Source organism: Erpetoichthys calabaricus, chromosome 10 (genome assembly GCF_900747795.2).
Source record: "Erpetoichthys calabaricus chromosome 10, fErpCal1.3, whole genome shotgun sequence".
NCBI lineage: Eukaryota > Metazoa > Chordata > Cladistia > Polypteriformes > Polypteridae > Erpetoichthys > Erpetoichthys calabaricus.
This window is the reverse complement of record NC_041403.2, coordinates 138934663-138955859: the sequence shown is the minus strand read 5'-3', so window position 1 is coordinate 138955859 and position 21197 is coordinate 138934663. Positions and strand designations below refer to the sequence as shown.

At 41.5% G+C, this 21197-nt stretch overlaps 1 protein-coding gene across 1 annotated transcript in view; it reads right to left on the bottom strand.

Annotated features, from left to right (window-relative positions):
• ppp1r16b (protein phosphatase 1, regulatory subunit 16B) overlaps nucleotides 1-21197 on the bottom strand; it is a 65954-nt gene that overhangs the window by 32601 nt on the left and 12156 nt on the right. Inside the window, exon 3 of the mRNA XM_028811939.2 lies at nucleotides 14708-14778. Within this exon, the coding sequence (XP_028667772.1) occupies nucleotides 14708-14778 (71 nt within the window). The remainder of the gene's footprint in view (nucleotides 1-14707; nucleotides 14779-21197) is intronic.

Below are 21197 nucleotides of genomic sequence, written 5' to 3'. Positions count from 1 at the left end.
CGTCTCAAAGTGCTGCATCGAAACAAGCAGGATTTCAAAAGAAAGAGCTCGCGACTCAGACATACAAAAAAGGGAGCAAAGCAACGCGCATATGACCGGCCAGAAAACAAGCAAGCGGGACTCAAAAAGCAGAAAGCTCAACTGACCGACATACAAAACCGGACAAGGCATGATACAAACAATGCACGACGTAGAGTGAAACGGACTTTGCGCAAAGCGGAGGCGAATCAATTAAAAATCAAAAATAGCGCGTCACAAATAATGGACATGCAACAACGCGGCACTCAAACGCCACAAGCAAAACATGCCCATCGCAGACATCAACGCCAGACGTCTGATAAACGCTTACGCCAGTTGGCTGACAACGCTTTCAATAATGAGTCCACTATTGAGGAAAATTCATTGGATTAATGAATGTCATTTGCAATCATTGTCATTCACTTAACTTCACAGAAGAAACAACTGGCAATACAAATAATGAATTTACACGTTGTTGTCAAAAGGGGCAGATTAGAAAGCCTCCTTTACATTCATATCCTGAATATCTACAGAAGCTTCTAACTAACGATGTGCCTGAAAGTAAAAACTTTATGAACTGCATTAGATCCTACAATAGTTCATCTGCTTTTGCATCTACCGGAGAACATAACAGGACACCAAAAGGCAATGGCCCTTACTGCTTTCGCATATGTGGTTAACCACAACGCACTATATTATGTCCAAAAAATATTAATGTTAATCACATTAATAACAGGTCATTTCATTACTTCCTGGAGAGACACGGCTTTTTCTAAGCTCTGACAAAGTTGACTCTGATGACGACAATGAACATCTGAATTTACCCTTAGAATATTTGAACACTATTAACCCGGATGGATGACCACAACACAACCTTACCTTAAAAACGGAACAATAATCATGCTATTAGGAAACCTTAACACTAAACAGGGGTTTATGCAATGGCACACGACGGTTAGTCGTCAACACCATAACACACGATGTTATTCAAGCAACAGTTCTTTCTGATTCACATGCTAACAATACTGTTCTCATTCTTGGAATTGACCTTATGAGTTCTGACCTGGATTTACCTTTTACATTGAAACACCGACAGTTCCCCATTAAACCTGCATTTGCCATGACCATCAACAAATCACAAGGACAAAACCATGGACAAAGTTGGATCTGCCTCTCTGAACCCGTTTTTGGGACATGGACATCTTATGTTGCCTTCTCATGTGTTCGACGTTCATCTCACATTAAACTTAAAGTTAAAAATGATCCATGCCAAGGAAGACTCATTCAAAGACAAGACACCATCTTACTACTAATGTTGTATACAGAGAAATATTCCAATAAAACATTACTCTATGCCAAACACTCTATTTTGTATTTATATAGGCATCATCCAAACCTGCACACTATTCTATATCTAATTCATACATCTCACTCTTTATCATGCCCCAACGCCAGGGGTTGGCGAGCGAAGCGAGCAGGGGGCGGAGCCCCCTAGTGTTAAATAGAGCAGAAGGAGGACCTTTCACAAGTTTTTGTGGGCAGTAAGGGACAATCAGAGTTAAGTTGGGGTGTGTGGCAGATGACCAGGGACCTTGCCCCACCAGGACGCCTGGAGAGTGGGAAGGACTGGGAGAGAGGCAATACCTTCACCGGGACACGAGAGGGCAGCCCTGGTTTGCAGCAGGGCCATGGGACTGGAGCTTGGAAGCTCAATCCTGTTGGGGATCGTGACCACTGCCAGGGGCACTTGGACAATCTCGGAGCCTTGGATTGCAGCACTTCTGCCACACCTGGAACGGGAGTCTCTGGATCTGTAAGGCAACAGACTAACCACCGCTCAACCCTCAGACACACATGCAGCGCACTCCTCTGCTCCCTCACACCCACACACACACATACATACACACACCTCATCCTGTCCAATTTTTATGCATAAACTTCACAGCCTTCTCTGTAATCCCCATTAGTGAACACAAACCCGAAGGAGATTAAGGAAAGAATGCGACCCACCCTGAGTCTGAAAGCACGGCCTGTTCAGAAAGTAGATTACGCCTTCACACAGAATAAACAAGATGTCCAGTGTGCCAGGTCAGTAAGGATCACACACTTGGCCAGAACAGTAGAGGCAGAGTGACTCCCACAATATGTGAATAGAGGCCTTGTCCAGTTATAAAAAAAGAAAAAGAAAAAGACAAACAATGCCCATGTCCTTGGTATCATTTAATGGCCAGTGAGGAGCAAAAAGGGGAGAAAGAACCGGTAATCACCAGGAAATGTCCAGATAACAGAAGGCCGCACAGCCAATCAGTTGGGAAATCCTGGCCAATGCAGTACATAGTGCCTAGTCTAAGAGACTGCCAGTGGTCAGCTGTCAAGTGTAAGCCCCAGACAGCTGTCTTCTTCAGGTCTTATCACCCTTTTTACCAGTTATGTGTCAGTCATGATTTAAATCAGGCACCACCCAGTCTCCATTCTACTGTATGTATTAAATTATTACTACTGATTATTTCCATTCTAAAATTATTATGGTGTTTCTCAGGCATCGCATTCATTTTCTAAAACCAGGCCTCACATCTCGAGGTAGAAGACTCCTGTTTATCACGAATTGACCTTCATGCCTCATTAACTTCTTTCAGTCATGTTTCATTTACATGTCTCCCCCTCACTTCTCACTTCCCTTTCTGCACTTGAGTTTTCTTTCTTAGACAGGCTGTGTTTAAAGTATACAAATATGCTAAGAGTGAAGCACAGCTTTCCACCAGTCACTAATGTTCACAAATCAGCCTTGGTGTTGTGCCTGTCATGTCAGAGGAGCTGTGAATGCCCACCTGTGATGGTCATGCAGGCGACTGAGGAATTATGCAGGACAGAGTTAGAGCTGAGCAGTGCTGTCGGTGACAGGATGGGGGGTCCACACTGGCAGAAGCATCAGTGTAGTGGCGAGAACACCGTTCAATGTGGTATATCCAATGTGTAAGTTTTGTGTAATGTGGGGGCAACAACATTAAACAGAGCGAAGTGCAATCCCTAGGCTGGGCAGGAACAGGCTGGCCAGAACGTAGCTCCAATAGGCATCTGGACCCCATATCAACAATGGATTAGCAGGGGCCACAATCTGTGTCTCATTGTGGACTCAAACCTGCTTAATCCAATTCAGGATTGCTGTGGGTCAGAGCTTATCCTGGCAACATACCAATATCACCAGACATACCACCTGCACTTCAGAACTGCTTATCCACCTGAAGCTAAGCAAGTTTGGGAACTACCAGTACTTGGTTGGGAGACCATTTAGGAAAAACTTGGGTTACTACTTGAAGGGGGCACTTACCCTGAGGTCTGTGTGTGGTTCCCAATGTCCTGTGCCATGACTCACATAATGTGCTATAAAAAACTGGCTCTGTCCTTCAGATGAGACACAAAAACTAAACTGAGATCCATACTCTTTCTGGTCATGAAATACTCCTGGGCATCCTTTGTAAAGAGTAAGGTGTTTTCTGATGTTATAGCTAAATTGCCTATCATGGCCCAGTCATCTGGCCCCCCTAATCATCCCATGTCTTTTATTGGCTATCCATTTCTCACCCCTACACCAGCTGATAACTAATTTGTGGAGAGCATACTGGCTACACACATACATGGCTGTTGTTGCATCATCCAGGTGGATGCCACACATTAACTGTCATCTATGTAAAGCCCTTTGAGTGTCTTGAAAAGCGCTATATAAATGCACTGTAGCCCACAGCAGAGCTCACTCACACACAGTGGCCTAATTAGAATTGATGATTAACCCAACCTTCACGTTTATAACCACTTCAGACATCGGGAGAACATGCTAACTGCACAAAGACAACATTCAAACCACCCAGGATGCTGGATTCATGAGGCAACAGCACAACCATGCCGTTTACTGCACAACGTTCATTTTGTAATCCACTACGTCCTGGTCAGGATCTCAAGGAAACTGGGGTCTGAAACTTGTTTGTCATACCAGTCAGAGAATCAGATACAATGACTGATGGATCATTTCAGCCAATAACTAATTATAGAGCTGAGAGTGGTCTAAAGACCACATCCTTGCATCTCACCGTGTAGCACAATGTGGCTTGGTGCTGCAGTGTGGTCCACACTAACAATGGTTGACAGTCAAAGTAGCAATCAACCCTGTAACAGTAGATGGCGCTATACCAGCGCTTAACCCGGCACACAGACACTGACGACACGTTTTTTAAAACACCAAGAAGTATTTAAATTTCGTTTGCCTTCTTGTACTTGTGCCTTCAAAGCACCACAGCCAACAATAAACACAATTCTTTTCTGCACTACACCTCCCAGCAAGCTCAGTCACACTCCTCCCAACTCTGGCTCCTTTGCTGGGTCTCCATCAGTCCTTTATATAGTTCTCGACCTGGAAGTGCTTCTTTCCTTCTGTCCATGTGACTCATCTGCACTTCCGGGTCAGATGGAGAATTATATTTTTCTTCAGTACTTCAGGACTCCCGTCCTCGTGACTTGGGAGTACTTCCGGGCTATAAATCTGGGACCCACCCACGGCCATAGACATATATAGGTAGACGACGCATTCACTGTGTTGCCCATTCGACACGATACGTCAGCGCGTATGCCATATTGCGAGTGGCAAAAGTGCCATTAAACTAATACAAGTAAACGTGGAAACTGGGTATTCTGATGAAAAAAACAATAATAATTAAAACAGTATCGTTTACATACAACAGATTCTGGCAAATCGTTTAAATGCAATTATTTATATCAGTTTATACACTAATAATGGCAATTATTAAATATAATAATAATATAATAATTAATTATTATTATTATTATTATTAAATAATTCCTCCCATATAGTAACAATTGCTCGGACTGCCTTCTTCCAACTCCGAAACATTTCTAGACTTTGTTCTGTTCTTACGCAACACAGTACTGAATTATTGGTTAATGCCCTAGTCACCACACGTATAGATTACTGTAATGCTCTTCTATCTGGCATCCAGCAAAAACGTATCCATCGCTTACAACTGCTTCAAAATTCTGCTGCCAGGATAATAACCTGCTGTTCTAAATCCACTGAACATATTACACCTCTTCTCTCTCAACTTCACTGGCTCCCAGTTAACTACAGAATATAATACAAAATACCGCTCTTAACATTTAAAGCTCTCCACAGTCTCACTGATCTCCAACAGACTTACACTCCTCTCGCTCCCTCAGATCCTCATCTGCAGCTCTACTTTCTGTACCACACATCAAACTCTGTTCTTTGGGAGCTCGAGCGTCTCTCATAGTGCTCCTCAACTCTGGAATTCTCTTCCCTCTCATATCTGTCAGCTCGATTCAATAACACATTTTAAAACTGCCCTCAAAACGTATCTTTTCAAACTGGCATACCAATTGTGAATACTGCCAGTTATCATTGTTTGTTTGCTAATTGTTGCTTTTTGATTTATCATTCTCTTGTTTTAATTTTACTAATGTTGTTTAATTTTATTGTAAGGTGACCTTGAGTACTAAGATTATAAAATGGGATTTTCTAATGGCCAAATATAACCAAAACAATTGTTCAGCCTTACCTATGAAATGTAATCCCCCGGGATCTGATTTGGAGCGTACAGCGGTTTGTACAATACCAAGCAGCACATTATTCATTACTTCACTCCACAGCAGTGCCACTCGCAATATGGCGGCGACGTTGACGTATGATGTATCTGGTCATGCGGCGTCTAGTAATTCTATGTCTATGCCACGGCACCCAACTGAACTCCAAGATCCAGAATACCCTGCCAGATCCCGGGAAAGCTGCCATCTAGTGTTTTGGGGGAGGCAGTGACCAGGAAAAGCTGCCCTCCCCCATCCTTCCATCACAGGGCCATCTTGGCCGAGATGAGCTGCCAGCTGTCTGCCACAACCCATAATCTGGCCCTTCAGAGCAAACATGGCTTTGCAGTTTATAAAGGTGCGGCAACTAGATTACCTTATAACCAATATGAGACGGAGCTTTGTTTTTTATATCTACTACTTCTCTGCTACAATATTTTAACAGTGCACAGACATATTAGTAACACTTTAGAATCAGGACTTTAAGTTCAAGTATATTGTCACATATAAATAGTACAATGACATTCTAACTTGCATGTTTCCTCATACGCAGAATGTGTATAACATATAAACATATAAACAATATAGGCATATAAATAAGAACTTGCACAATATTTGTTATTGTGACTGCCTGTTCATTAAGTCCATTGAATAGAAGTTGCCCGTGAATCTACTTGCACGAGTGCCAATGGTTCTGTCTTGTTTGCCCAAAGGGAGGAGTGAGAAAAGCAGCTGTGCAGGATGGCTGTGGTCCTTAATACTCCTGTTTGCCTTTCTAAGGCACCGAGTGTTATTTATGTTCTGAACAGAAGGCAGCTGGGTGCCGGCAACATTCATTGCCGCCTTCACCATCCTCTGCTGTGCCTTGTGGTCTTTAGCTAAGCAGGTGCCATACCAGGATGCGATGCCGCCAGTGACGACGGTCTCCACTGTGCACCTACAGAAGGTGGTGGTAACAAATGGAGAAATGCGAGCTGCCATCACTTATCTGCTTAAGGGCCTCCTATAAGACATCATTGAGTCACTTATAGATAAATAACAGAAAGTATTTGTTAAAGTCAGCAGTAACTGACTGATAAATCGCCTATACGTTTAAAACATACAGATGCTAAAGTGGTTCTTCACAGTGATGCACAGAGAATCAGTATTGGCAGTCCAGTCCAATTTATTATCCAGCTGCACTCCCAGGTATTTATAGGTCTGCACCATCTGCACACAGTCACCTCTGATGATCATGGGGTCCATGAGGGGTCTGGGCCTCCTAAAATCCACCACCAGCTCTTTGGTTTTGCTGGTGTTCAGGTGTAGGTGGTTTGAGTCGCACCATTTAACAAAGTCCTTGATTAGGTCCCTATACTCCTCCTCCTGCCCACTCCTGATGTAGCCCACGATAGCAGTGTCATCAGCGAACTTTTGCACGTGGCAGGACTCCGAGTTGTATTGGAAGTCCGATGTATATAGGCTGAACAGGACCGGAGAAAGTCCAGTCCCCTGCAGCGCTCCTGTGCTGCTGACCACAATGTCAGACCTGCAGTTCCCGAGATGCACATACTGAGGTCTGTTTGTAAGACAGTCCATGATCCATGCCATTAGGTATGAATCTACTCCCATCTCTGTCAGCTTGTCCCTAAGGAGCAGAGGTTGGATTGTGTTGAAGGCGCTAGAGAAGTCCAGAAACATAATTCTTACAGCACCACCGCCTCTGTCCAAGTGAGAGAGGGATCGGTGTAGCATGTAGATGATGGCATCCTCCGCTCCCACCTTCTCCTGGTATGCGAACTGCAGAGGGTTGAGGGTGTGGCATACCTGTGGCCTCAGGTGGTGAAGCAGCAGCCACTCCATGGTCTTCATCACATGCGACGTCAGAACAACAGGCCGGAAGTCATTCAGCTCACTAGGACGTGATACCTTTTTAACTGATTGTATATGTAAAGAACCCTTCCCAGAATCAAATGGTTCTGTGCCCAGCAATGTTTCGATACGAAGCCACACAACCCAGTAAAGTGTCATTTATTAAGAGTGTCAGTAGTCTTTGTTCCAAAGTGTCACTTGCGTATTTTTAGCCATGGTAACACTCCTTCACAGATTACAAAGAGGCCCATGTACAGCCTCTCAGATCACACAGACTACACCATTAGTGCGCTGCTGGCTCTGTGTTAGACAATTAAACATCAAAACCAGTCATCTTACTAACAGATGCACTGTCAATTACAAATATGAGAAAAATCACTTCCATAATTTAGAAAAGTAAGTAAACATATTTAAAAAAAAATTAATAATATCTACCTTAAAAATCAATACATTAGTATTTTTTTTTTCAGCAAGAAAGGTGATGCATTATCCAAGGCTATTTCCACATAAACATCTTATATATTAAAGTCTACGCATGGAAGTATGTGTGTCTGTCCGGCCCGGAAGTGAGAGGTGGAGTTGGGGTAAGGGCTGCACCACCGAGGAAACAGAAAACTCACTTAGCTGCTAATAACACAAGCGAGGTGAGCACATCAGCAAAACAACACCTCAGAAGAAAGACAAAGTCGCTTAGCCACTAACACCGGCAAAATGGTGTCACTTTTACTTTTCCTCCCGCCGTTAATGCACAAGCGATGCGAGCAAATCGGCAAAATGAATCCTCCTAGAGAGAGAGATGCCCAGAGTAGTTCCTTTCAATTACCAGACATCTCAATATTTCAATTTTTTCTGACAATTTCAATAGTTTCTAGGACCCCTAGTGTGGATGATTTCTTCCTGCAGCTCTGCACGTGTCGGATTGGGAAGTGAATTAGCTATGGAAGTTCTTGTATTATAAAAGGCATGTTTGTGTTAAATGCATTCAGTTTTTCATAATCAAACAGAAACAGATGTCAATAATAAAGAAATGTGTATGTCTAATACACAAAGGAATTTCAAAGACTTGCAGGAGAATGAGTAATGAATAGAAAGGCAAGCTTCTACAATTACGATCCCCTAAACTGGAGTACAGAAAGAGAGGAAACTCAACTGATAATCCTTGGCTGTAATCGTGGAGAATCCGAGCGTGACAATATCAGATCTCGACTACAGGAATGTGGAAGACATTGAGAAATTGTTAAAGAAGATTTCACAGTGGAATTAGGCCAGTACTAAATGTTATAAGCATAACACCACCCCCCATCCTGAGAGCATCATTCCTATCATGAAATGTGGTGGTAGCATCATGCCATAGAATGCTTCCCTCTATCATGGTGTACACCACTGATAAAAATAAAATACAGTGAAGGCCTGGAGGAAAACCTGCTGTTGTAGGCAAAAAGAAGACTCATGTACCAGTAGGGCAAAGACTCAAAGCACATGGCCACCGGAAAGGTTTAAAAATGAAAATCAATGCTCTGGATTGAGACTCCATTGGACTGAGAAGACAAGGCCAGAGTTGAAAAAACGTGGTTCACTAATGGCAGTCATCTAACTTGAGCAAGATAGACACAAATGACCATGCCCAGAGGTCCAAAGCTGGTAGAAATGGAACCCTTCAAAAAATATCCTGTCAAAAGCTGCTCCCGTCAAATATTGACCCAACACATTTATCGCCTTTTGCTAATGTGCTTGTTATTAGTGAAGTTTTTTTAAGCATTGCATAGTTTGTTTTAAGGTTTAGCAAAGGAAAAACACAATGAAGTGTAAAATTCCCAAGGTAGGGTCAATCATTTTTATAGCTATATATTTCCTGTATGTATCCATTAACAGAGTGAATTAATGAAAATCAAAGAATAAGAACAGACTGCACTTTGTTTCACCAATTCAAAGAACAACGTAGTGTATTTACACGATCATTTAATTTGTTGCCTCTCATACACTTGACTTGTTCATGTGATAAGCGTCAATGGGCTTCAGCCGCGCTATCTGTGTTCTCACAAGTCTAATTGATTAATTGAACATTAGTGGTGACTGAATGATTATTAAACATGTCATGCCAGGGAGGGGGCTGCACGACCAGTTAGCCTTCATCCTCCTAAATGTGACTTAGGCCAAAACAGACCATCTTGTGAATATACTGGGTTAAGAGCATGCGTAGGCCTCAAACATACAGAAACCTGGCTGGAGTCAGAAACCTAGCATCATTCACATATTGTTAAGGTCCCAAAAGTGTGCCAGAGGATTAACATAAGAACAGAAATGATCAGGGCAACAAGCGAGACGTAACAGGGGTGGAAAACTGTCAAATCAAATCAAACTAGGACAAGCTAGGAACTCAAAGAACAGAGGGACAAGGCGTTAACTGTGAGACCGGATGGAAAACAAAACTGAAACCAAGAATACAATGGCACCACTTGGGCCTTCGTGAAAAGGACTGAACTAACACCACAAAGAATTTGAAAAGATAATGCAAAGTGCGATCGCCAGAATGTTCGTAGAGTCACTTTCTTCCATGTCTTCAGTGAGGCAATGGAGGGTCACATGACCTACAAAAGGGTGTTGCGTAAATAATAAAACTATGACGTTAACTATATGAATCTTTATAATCTTAATTCCAAACTTAAAAAACATTAGAATATGTGAATATACAACCCCAATTCCAAAAAAGTCAGAACACTGTGTAAAATGCAAATAAAAACAGAATGCAATGATTTGCAAATCTCATAAACCCATATTTTATTCACAATAGAACACAGAAAACATATCAAATGTTTAAACTGAGAAAAGAAAAAGGTCATTTTGAATTTGATGGCAAAAAAAAAAGTTGGGCCAGGGGCCATTTTTACCACCGTGTAGCATCCCCTGTTCTTTAAATAAAAGTCTGTAAACGTCTGGGAACTGAGGAGACCAGGTGCTGGACTTTTGGGAGAGGAATGTTTCCCCATTCTTGTCTGATATAGGATTCTAGCTGATCAACAGTCCTGGGTTGTCTTTGTTGTATTTTTCCATGACAGAATCAGGCCTGTTTTTAATGCTGTGCTACCTGAGGGCCCGAAGATAACAGGCATCCAATACTGAATTTTAGGCTTTGTCCCTCGCACCGAGATTTCTCCATATTCTCAGAATCTTTTGATATCATGTACTGTAGATGACAAGATATTAAGTCTTTGCAATTTTATGTTGAACATTATTCAGAAAGTGTTCCACAATTTGTAGACAGTTTTTTGCAGACTGGTGAAACTTTGCTCATCTTTACTTCTGAGAGACTCTGTCTCTCCAAGATGCTCTTTTTTATACTCCATCATGTTACTTACCTGTTGCAAAATGTTCCTCCAGTTGTTTCTTTAGCACTACTTACTTTTACAGCCTTTTGTTGCCCCTGCCCCAACTTTTGAGATGTTGCCGTCATCAAATTCAAAATGAGCTAATATTTTTCATGAAATAGTAAAATGTCTCACTTTCAATATTTGACATGTTTTCTATGTTCTGTTGTGAATAAAATGTGGATTTATGAGATTTGCAAATCATTGCATTCTGTTTTCTCTCTATTATAAAAGAAATTCTTGAGACGAGACGAAACTATTGCCAAGAAATTTTTTCATGTGCTGCCCTCTTCTTAACCATTCCTGGTTAACAGCCCACGCTCACAGTCCTTTTACCTCTCATTTGTGTAAATGCTTTTGTCAGACACAGTTACTGCGCTCTCAGCTCTTATAGATTTTTAAGTTTTCCTCACTTTAAGTTCCCAATAAAAAAAAAGGGCTATCAACAGAAGAAATGAGTACAAGGACAATCCTAGCACCGAAAAACGATGAAGTCAAATGAAATAACATGAAAATTGTTGATCGGTTACAAAGCAAATTGGTTAAATGCGTATGAATTGACTGAGCTGAAACAGTTGGTGGTGACTGTGCACAAGATGAAAACATCAGCTTACAATATCCCGTAGAATATCTACAGCCGTTAATACTGTTTGGTCTTCCACCAGCTGAATTACTCATGAAAGAAGGATGTATCGTAATGTTATTGCGTAATTTATGTCTGAGTGATGGGCTATGCAATAGGATAAGATTAGTTGTATTCAAAATTGGTCGAACAATTCTGACATGTAAAATTTTAACAGGTGACAAGAAAGGTAATGTAGTATATCTTCCACAGATAACATTAGACACCAAAGGAGATCTTGATATGCCATTCGTATTGAAACATTTACAGTTTCCCATTAGAACAGCTTTTGCTATGACAATTAACAAATCACAGGGACAAACATTCGACAAACTCGGTTTATTTATTAGAGGGAACAAAACGATATTCACTCTCGGGCAGTTATACGTTGCATTGTGACAATGCAAATCCAAAAAATCCAGTCAAAATTCAATGCGATATTTACGAAACGTTATTTCCAAATATTGTTTTTACTGAAGTTTTACAGTAAAAGTGTAAGTTTAAAAAGTATTTGCGTGTTAATTTCAAAGCCAAACAGAATGAAACCGTATAACGTAATGAATACCTAATACCTAATGAAACATAATTTTATTATGTTTTACTATTTTTTATTATGGTTAATTACTCGCTGTAATGTAAAATAGTTAGGTCTATTATGTATATGCAACAATTCCCTTGAAAATAACAATCTGTTTAAATTGAACATCCGCTTCCCCATACGCGAGCTGCAGAGCAGTCTAGGGGTTGGTGAGCGAAGTGAGCAGGAGGCAGAGCCCCCTAGTTATGTACATTTTACACATAATTGGGGGTTATATGTGTGAACAATGATGTCAAAGTTCTAGATCATGAGGAAACCTAGTATAATTTGTGGAAATCAGTGAATAATGTTTTAAATTGCTGGGTCAAGTATGGAAAACACTAGGATGATCACACATAAGATAGTGTTGTTGATGCAAGAAAAAACAATCATAAGAGACTTGGGCAATGATGTAAAAAGATCTCCTAAAGTCTTCATTGTTTTTCTAGTTTATTTCTTTTCTAGAGATATGTTATTTGAGACATTATTGGAAATCGAATGAAGTGTTAGTTATGCAAGCTCAGCTCCATCCAAAACAAGGGGGAAGGTATTGAATTTGGTTACCACCAGAAATACCCAGTATGGCTAAAAAGAATAAAAACCAACACAATAAAATTAGAATAAAAATGGAGAAGGTGAATCCAAACCAGAAGAAACACACAAAGAATAGTCAGAAAAACATAGCAGGCGCCAGAGCCCGAAAGAGAAGGGATAGATAAATCATCAGACCAGAAGCTCTAGTCAAAACGTCTTAGCCATCACTAAAAACAGCCTTTCCCTAACTAAACTAGAAACACAAAGGTTTGTCTTTAGAGGTTTTATTTAGGAATCTACAAATTTACATGTCAAACAATATGCACTGCCATATTTTACAGATGGAGCAAAATGACGCACACCATTGTGTGGCCTTTGCACCACTTGGCCAGCTACAGTAAACTACCTGGTAGCAACGAGAAAGTAAACAACAAAAGATGTTGTAAAATAATAATACTGTAGTTATTAATAGTATGAAAACAACACAATGAAAGCAGTGTCATTAGAAACATTACATTTTCAGTAGAACATTCATGACAGCAGCTAAGCCAATCCCACAGTTTGAGATGGCTTTTGCTTTGTGACATGGTGAATTATCATGCTGGAAGTAGCCATTAGAAGATGGGTAAATTATGTCCATGAAGGGATGCGCATTGTCAGCAACGATACACAAATAGGCCTTGGCATTCAAGTAATGATTGATTGCTATGAAGAGGCCCAAAGTAGGTCAAGAAAACATTCCCAACACCAATGTGCCACCAGCCTGGGCTGTTGACACAAAAGGGGGAATGGGAGTATGGATTCATGCTGTTAGTGCCAAATTCTGTGTCCCTCAGCAGAAATTGAGATTCTTCAGACCAGGCTACATTTTTCCAATCTTCATCAGTTCAGATTTGGTGAGCCTATGACTATAGCAGTTTCAGCTTTCTGTTGTTGGCTACTGGAGTTGAACCCGACATGGTTTGCTGCTGTTGTTGCCCGTACACCTTAATGTGTTGAGCATTCTGAGATGCTTTTCTAATCGCCACAGTTGTAGAGGGTTTGTCTGGGTTACTTGAACCGGGCTGGCCATTGTCCTCTGAATGTTTCTTATCACCAAGACATAATTTTATGCACTGCCCTACTGTCACATCATTGGCCGATTACATAATTGCCTGGATAATAACTTCTATGTAGAGCCTATGTGCGTAGGCTACGCCGTTGAAAGCAGTTTAAAGTTCTGCATCATGCCGTGCTGTAGTTACAAACCTGAATGATAGCTGATGGTGTTTGTAGCATGCTAGAAAAGCAAATGATCCACAAAAGTGCAGTCAGTTTTCGTCCTCTAGGATCTCCACTCCTCTTGCTACACATTTTCTTCCATAGGTGAACGAACTTGACCCTCACATTTGTTCACTTTATCATACATTTGCAGACTTCCAAAATGGAAGATGAATGGAAGCACTTTTCAGGTAATACGTCGCTACCAAATGGGCCAATCTGAGTCGTAGCTGTCTGCAATGGGTTCACGTCAACATTTATGAGGAGGTTCACGCCAAGCTACACTAAAACAATGACATTGTTGGCATGGACTATGGCATAGGTTCTACAAAGATGTACAGTATAAATCAGCCTTAAATGTGTCTGTGTGATCCAAGTACACTGTGCATGTACAAAAAAATAAGTTGATAAACTTTCAACCATTATTTCTTCGTTTCTTATTTTTATGGCAAACACAAAAAGAAGTATAATGCCACTGGTTGTGGTCCTTACAGTGGCTTATTGTTTATGGTCTCTGTCAGCCTGGTAGATTACCAGGTTATGTGAACCGGGCCTTGTCAGTGTTGTGATACTTGCTGGCCTTCTCCAGTGATGCTGGATTTTTAAACCACAGTGGATGTGAAGAATGACCCTGACACCAAGTGACCAGTCAAGTGACAGGTGAACGATACCCAATGACTGAACTAGCGATTCATTTTCATGACCTAAAATGGACGTATCAAAACATTCTGCTGGGCCCCCAGTGAAAAGCTCCCCAGCCTTGCTCTGGATGACTAGGTGTACAAATGAGGAGGGGCTGTGATGATCCTTTAGTTGTCACAGTGCTGGTGGGTCTGCTTGGTTTACAAAGAGGTTTACAAAGATTCTTACCTGATGCAGTGCCGTCAGCCCATCTTCATTGCACAGGTCAGGATTCACGCCACTCTTCAGCAGGTAGCGCACTGGGGAGAAGGGAAAGGAGACATGACAATGCGGCCTGGCTTACACCCAAAGCTCCCTCAATTACACACTAAGAGACACTGAATGAAAAATGGCTACACCTTGACAGACAGATTTCTGTTCTATTTTGTAAACTGTTTGTGGACACAAGTGGTGTCACTGGCTAGCAATTTTCACACGGGTTCTGGCCTTTGTCAACAACAATGAAGTACACAATCCTATCTGCTCAGGTTCTGGATGTTGATCTTGGCAACAACAAGGCAGGAAATCACTTAGGACAGGAAGATGATCCAGCGCAGAGTAGAAACAGACGCCTCTCACGCTGTCATCAAAGCAACTACCCAACTGTCAGACAGCACAGGAACATGGGGTGGTTGTGCAGCAGACTCCACACAGATGACACCCACAAACCCTGGAGCGCTAAGACGTGTGTTGTTATGTCACTCTGCCTTCCGTTCTGGTTTTGTTTAAACAAGGCTGCTTCAGAAGCCTTTGTAGTGACGATTCTCAAAATCCCAAAATGCACTTCACCACAAAATTTGAGTTCATTTTACAACATGATAAACCCAAAAAAATTAGCATGTTTTGTCAAATTTTTCAGAAAAAAAAAACCGATGTAAACAAAGCAACAACTTAAAGAGGAAGTTTTTCTCTTTTTGAAATGTTACTATTGTGGTATGCATTCATTTGCCCCTGAAAAGTTGCATTCTTAAGTGAAGCACTATGTATAAATTAAAAAAAAAAAAACGAAAATGTGTGCCCCCCCCCCCGTAAACAGTATACTTTGGCAGTCTGTGTGGCACCAGAGGAAACTTGAAATAAAAGCCTTAAAACAGCAGTAGCAGTCGGTCAGGTCTTTAGACCCTAATCTCACCATAGAAACCTCCTTGATATGAACTTGGCAACAAGAACTACAATTCTGTGACTAATAAGATTTATTTTGTGTGCGACTAAAGTTAATCCTCTATGAAATAATATTTTTGGCATATTTAGTTACGTTTCATAAAAGCAGCAGTTAGAGTTTGTCTGATAAGAATGATAAGAATAACCGATCTGAATGAAGATACTGAGGAGAAGGAGTAGAAATAGCAAACAGATTTTTGAATGGCCAGGCAAGCTAAATATAGTGGAGTTTATTTAGTAAGGAGTAAGTAAGGCGTACGGAGTACATCAGGGCAGCTGATCTGGGTTTTCTGTTAAATAAAATTAAGTTCTGTATTTTACCACATCTATTGCTACTCATAGGGCTGGGCAATATAGTAAAAAATGTATCATGATGCTTTTTTTCATATGAATCAATATATATCACGATATAAATCAAATCACTATTTCTGTCAAGCTTAAAGGTTCCTTTTTACTCCTAAGTGAGATGTGAAGATATCATAAAATTAATTTTGGTTTAAATATTAATTTTCTGAACATTTGATTCCATAATTTTTAATCTGCTGTCACACGTGCACTTGGGAGTCAACCAAAGGGACCAGAAAACGACAATTCCACGCCAGGCTAGGGGGCGACGGGTTGCACTAAACCTCTCTCTTTTCTCTTTGCAGACCAAAAATGAGAAATCCTGCCTGTCCCGGCCCAGAGGATGTCACTTCCTGGGAACCGACTATAAAAACCCCTCATCTTCCATACTTGAGCAGTTCTACTTTGGACTTGTACTAAAACTTCAACCCTTTTTACAGCCAGGGAAACTATACGGGTGGCTGCCCCAAACCTTCATTGTGTGTCCAGTCATTTACAGTGCATCCGGAAAGTATTCACAGGGCATCACTTTTTCCACATTTTGTTATGTTACAGCCTTATTCCAAAGTGGATTAAATTCATTTTTTTTCCTCAGAATTCTACACACAACACCCCATAATGACAACGTGAAAAAAGTTTACTTGAGGTTTTTGCACATTTATTAAAAATAAAAAAATTGAGAAAGCACATGTACCTAAGTATTCACAGCCTTTGCCATGAAGCTCAAAATTGAGCTCAGGTGCATCCTGTTTCCCCTGATCATCCTTGAGATGTTTCTGCTGCTTAACTGGAGTTCACCTGTGGTAAATTCAGTTGATTGGACATGATTTGGAAAGGCACACACCTGTCTATATAAGGTCCCACAGTTGACAGTTCATGTCAGAGCACAAACCAAGCATGAAGTCAAAGGAATTGTCTGTAGACCTCTGAGACAGGATTGTCTCGAGGCACAAATCTGGGGAAGGTTACAGAAAAATTTCTGCTGCTTTGAAGGTCCCAATGAGCACAGTGGCCTCCATCATCTGTAAGTGGAAGAAGTTCGAAACCACCAGGACTCTTCCTAGAGCTGGCCGGCCATCTAAACTGAGCGATCGGGGGAGAAGGGCCTTAGTCAGGGAGGTGACCAAGAACCCAATGGTCATTCTGTCAGAGCTCCAGAGGTCCTCTGTGGAGAGAGGAGAACCTTCCAGAAGGACAACCATCTCTGCAGCAATCCACCAATCAGGCCTGTATGGTAGAGTGGCCAGATGGAAGCCACTCCTTAGTAAAAGGCACACATGGAGTTTGCCAAAAGGCACCTGAAGGACTCTCGGACCACGAGAAAGAAAATTCTCTGGTCTGATGAGACAAAGATTGAACTCTTTGGTGTGAATGCCAGGCGTCAGGTTTGGAGGAAACCAGGCACCGCTCATCACCAGGCCAATACCATCCCTACAGTGAAGCATGGTGGGGGCAGCATCATGCTGTGGGGATGTTTTTCAGCGGCAGGAACTGAGAGACTAGTCAGGATAAAGGGAATGATGACTGCAGCAATGTACAGAGACATCCTGGATGAAAACCTGCTCCAGAGCGCTCTTCACCTCAGACTGGGGCGACGGTTCATCTTTCAGCAGGACAACAACCCTAAGCACACAGCCAAGATATCAAAGGAGTGGCTTCAGGACAACTCTGTGAATGTCCTTGAGTGGCCCAGCCAGAGCCCAGACTTGAATCCGATTGAACATCTCTGGAGAGATCTTAAAATCGCTGTGCACCGACGCTTCCCATCCAACTTGATGGAGCTTGAGAGGTGTTGCAAAGAGGAATGGGCGAAACTGGCCAAGGATAGGTGTGCCAAGCTTGTGGCATCATATTCAAAAAGACTTGAGGCTGTAATTGCTGCCAAAGGTGCATCGACAAAGTATTGAGCAAAGGCTGTGAATACTTATGTACATGTGATTTCTCAATTTTTTTATTTTTAATAAATTTGCAAAAACCTCAAGTAAACTTTTTCCACGTTGTCATTATGGGGTGTTGTGTGTAGAATTCTGAGGGAGAAATTGAATTTAATCCATTTTGGAATAAGGCTGTAACATAACAAAATGTGGAAAAAGTGATGCGCTGTGAATACTTTCCGGATGCACTGTACTTCACCTGCCTAATCTGATAACAAAACAATAACTTAATTTGTTTGAGTCATGTGTCACAAAGCCAGAATGCTAAGCTATTAATTAAAAATTGTTTTGTGTTATATCTGACTTGTTTATTTGCTATGAAGTAAAAAAGCTAGGTAAACACTGTCTAAGTGTGGTGATCTCTTAATTTTTGCCAGCCAGTGTACACACGCTTGTACTTTACACCCAGTGGAGTCTTTCCACTTAATTGTCTGATTTTCTTTACAATAGAAAAGAGCTGACAAGAAATAAAGGGTTTTTCCAAATTTTGACTCTGAGGAAACTCACTTTGTTTAAGTGTACTTCAGGAAGCCGGCGTACATGTGGTAACACCCTGAGCTTGTCGGTTGGTTGGATACAAATGGACACAAATATCTGTCAAAAGGTGCTTTGACATTTAGTGCTGCAGCATTTTATACCGCACTACACACAAGTCAAGGTGTAAAAGGACACAAATGGAGCATTTTGCACATGCATATCTCTCTTATTATAAAAAAAAAATCTTGCGACGAGACAAGATCTTTTGAAGAGAGACAGAGAGACAAAGAGACACTTTAACATCTCGCAAGACAGTCAAGTCACGTCATATTTACAGCCTTTGGAAGCAAGTCCTGTGATACACATGCAGAGCAGGTTAGAGATAATGGAAGTAGGAAAATTCGAAAGTCTCAAAAAAATGAGAGTAAAGATCGAATTAGTGCAAACAAATGGAAAATATTACTCGGTGAAATAACGGAACAGCGAAAAGAGATTGAAGTGTTTGAGGATGTCTGGGGGACAAGAGAAACAAGGCAGTGAGACTAAAGGACAGCTGCTCTACAGGCTTTTAAACATTCGAAGCGCCGCATAAGATGCAGATCTCGCGGCATGGCAGCAGCAGCAAGCCAGCAGCTGATCGAGCAAAGAGGAGGTAAAAAAAAATGTATTTGTTTCCCATTGTATCACCATTTAACAGGGGTTTTGGAGGAGTGGCCGCGTTTCCTTGGGGTGCATTCAGCCCCAGCGAGCAGGGGGCAAAGCCCCCTAGTATATATATACATATACCTTGTTCCAGATGGATGGGGACCCTATGGTGATGGATGGTCCCCGTGATGGACATTACCTCCCCTGGGCCACGAGGGGGCAGTTGCCCGGGTCTGCTTATGGGCCACTGGACCGGAGTTGGGACATTCATCCCTACCAGAGGACGTGGTCACCACCAGGGGGCGCCCAGACAGTTGTGAAGTCCTGGATGGCAGCACTTCCGCCACACCAGGAAGTGCTGCCGGAAGAATTCCCAGGGGCACCAGGAGGGCTTCCGGGGGTTCTCTTGACACTTCCACCACACCAGGAAGTGTCGTCAAGGGGAGCACCTGGAGCTCATCCGGGTCAGTATATAAGGGACCGCCTCCCTCCAGAAGCTGAGCCAGAGTTGGGAGGAAGGAGACAAAGCTTGTGAGGAGGGGAGAGGCGGTGAGAAAGAGAAAGAAGAAAAGAAAGAGAAAGAAGAAAGAGTTGGTGGAGGAAGGCATTGTGGTGCGAAAAGAAATAAAGAAGTGTGTTTTGGACATTCTGGTGTCTGTCTGTCTGTGTCCGGGGGTATGCTTTCCACAACCTATATAAGCAATACGCCTTTATGATGCCTAACCGTCACTGCTCTTTTTATCTTTAAGTGTTCTTTCTTTTTATTAAGTCTGCTGTGGGTTGTATTTGTTTGTTATAATATTAATTAATTTATTTATTGAGCTTCTGTAAAAAGCTAAATTTCCCCCTTGGGACAAATGAAGTACCATCTATTGATCTATCTGTCTAGAGCAGGGGTCTCTGGAGAGCTGACATGGCAGCAGGATTCCATTTGAGCCCTTTTCTTGATTAGTAAAACAATAAACAATAATGAGATACAAAACAAGCTAATGCATGACCAGTTAAGCCGTGTCCATCACACAATAGCTGAAAATAAAGAAGGGCGACGGTCTCTGTAACATTGATCTGCTCAGGTCCAGGAAAAATTTTGAGGGCGCTGTTAAAAAAGACAATTAAGAGTTTTGGAAATGTCTGCTGTGAGAGAATAAGAGTAGCAACAGGCCGCAGAATTAAATAATGGATTTAATTGACAGCAAGATTAGAATTTTAATTAAGAAACTAGTTGGAGTGAAACTGGTCAGAGTTTGAGGCCCTGACTTAGCTGGTCATCAGTTGGCTCGCTTCACATCTCATTTCAGTTTAAGAGTCGTTAAAGGAACAAAAACAATGAAGCAATTCAGAGGATTGAATCTTAAAAAACAAGTTCATTAAAATGAAGGGAAAAGAAATCCATTAACAGCAAAAACGGATCACTAATTAAAAAAAGGATTAGAATGAAAACCTGCAGCCACAATTTTGACAAGAACCAGCCATTAAGCCCAACCTTTCCAAAATAGCATAAAGTCAACATTTGAAGGTCCCTAAAGTCCTACTGTTACCATACTGCTTGGTAGTTTATTCCTACAAACCTGCGCATTCCTACAGAAACAAGTGCAAACACAACAAATGTACATCTGAAAAACATAAGCATGTGTGAAGACACAAAATAACATGCATCAAGAGAGTGCTCCTGACACACACGCCCACATGTGCACACTGACGCCTGCCGTAAGACACACTTGATCTCACTTGTGATTTCACACGGATCTAGATGATCACACCTGGGGCCTTGTGCATAAATGGTGCGTATGCCTGTTTCCGCGCTCACATCAAGATCTATAAAAACTAGTGCTGGGCGGTGATTAAAATTTTTAATCGCGATTAGTCGACAATGACAACAATCACATTGTTATGTGCAAAATTCAATAATGAACTCAAAAGTAGAGTATTCCATGTATTTGGTTTGCAAACACTTTAAACAAATAATGTACTTTTTAACAGCTCTATTCCCTTTACATAGTAGCAGTTAAAATATTTCTTGTAAATCTCAACTTAAACATTAATGTAATCTAATCAAATATAAAACCAAAGCTATTTGTCACTGCCAGGGCATTAACGTTTTATCTCGTCTGTTATAG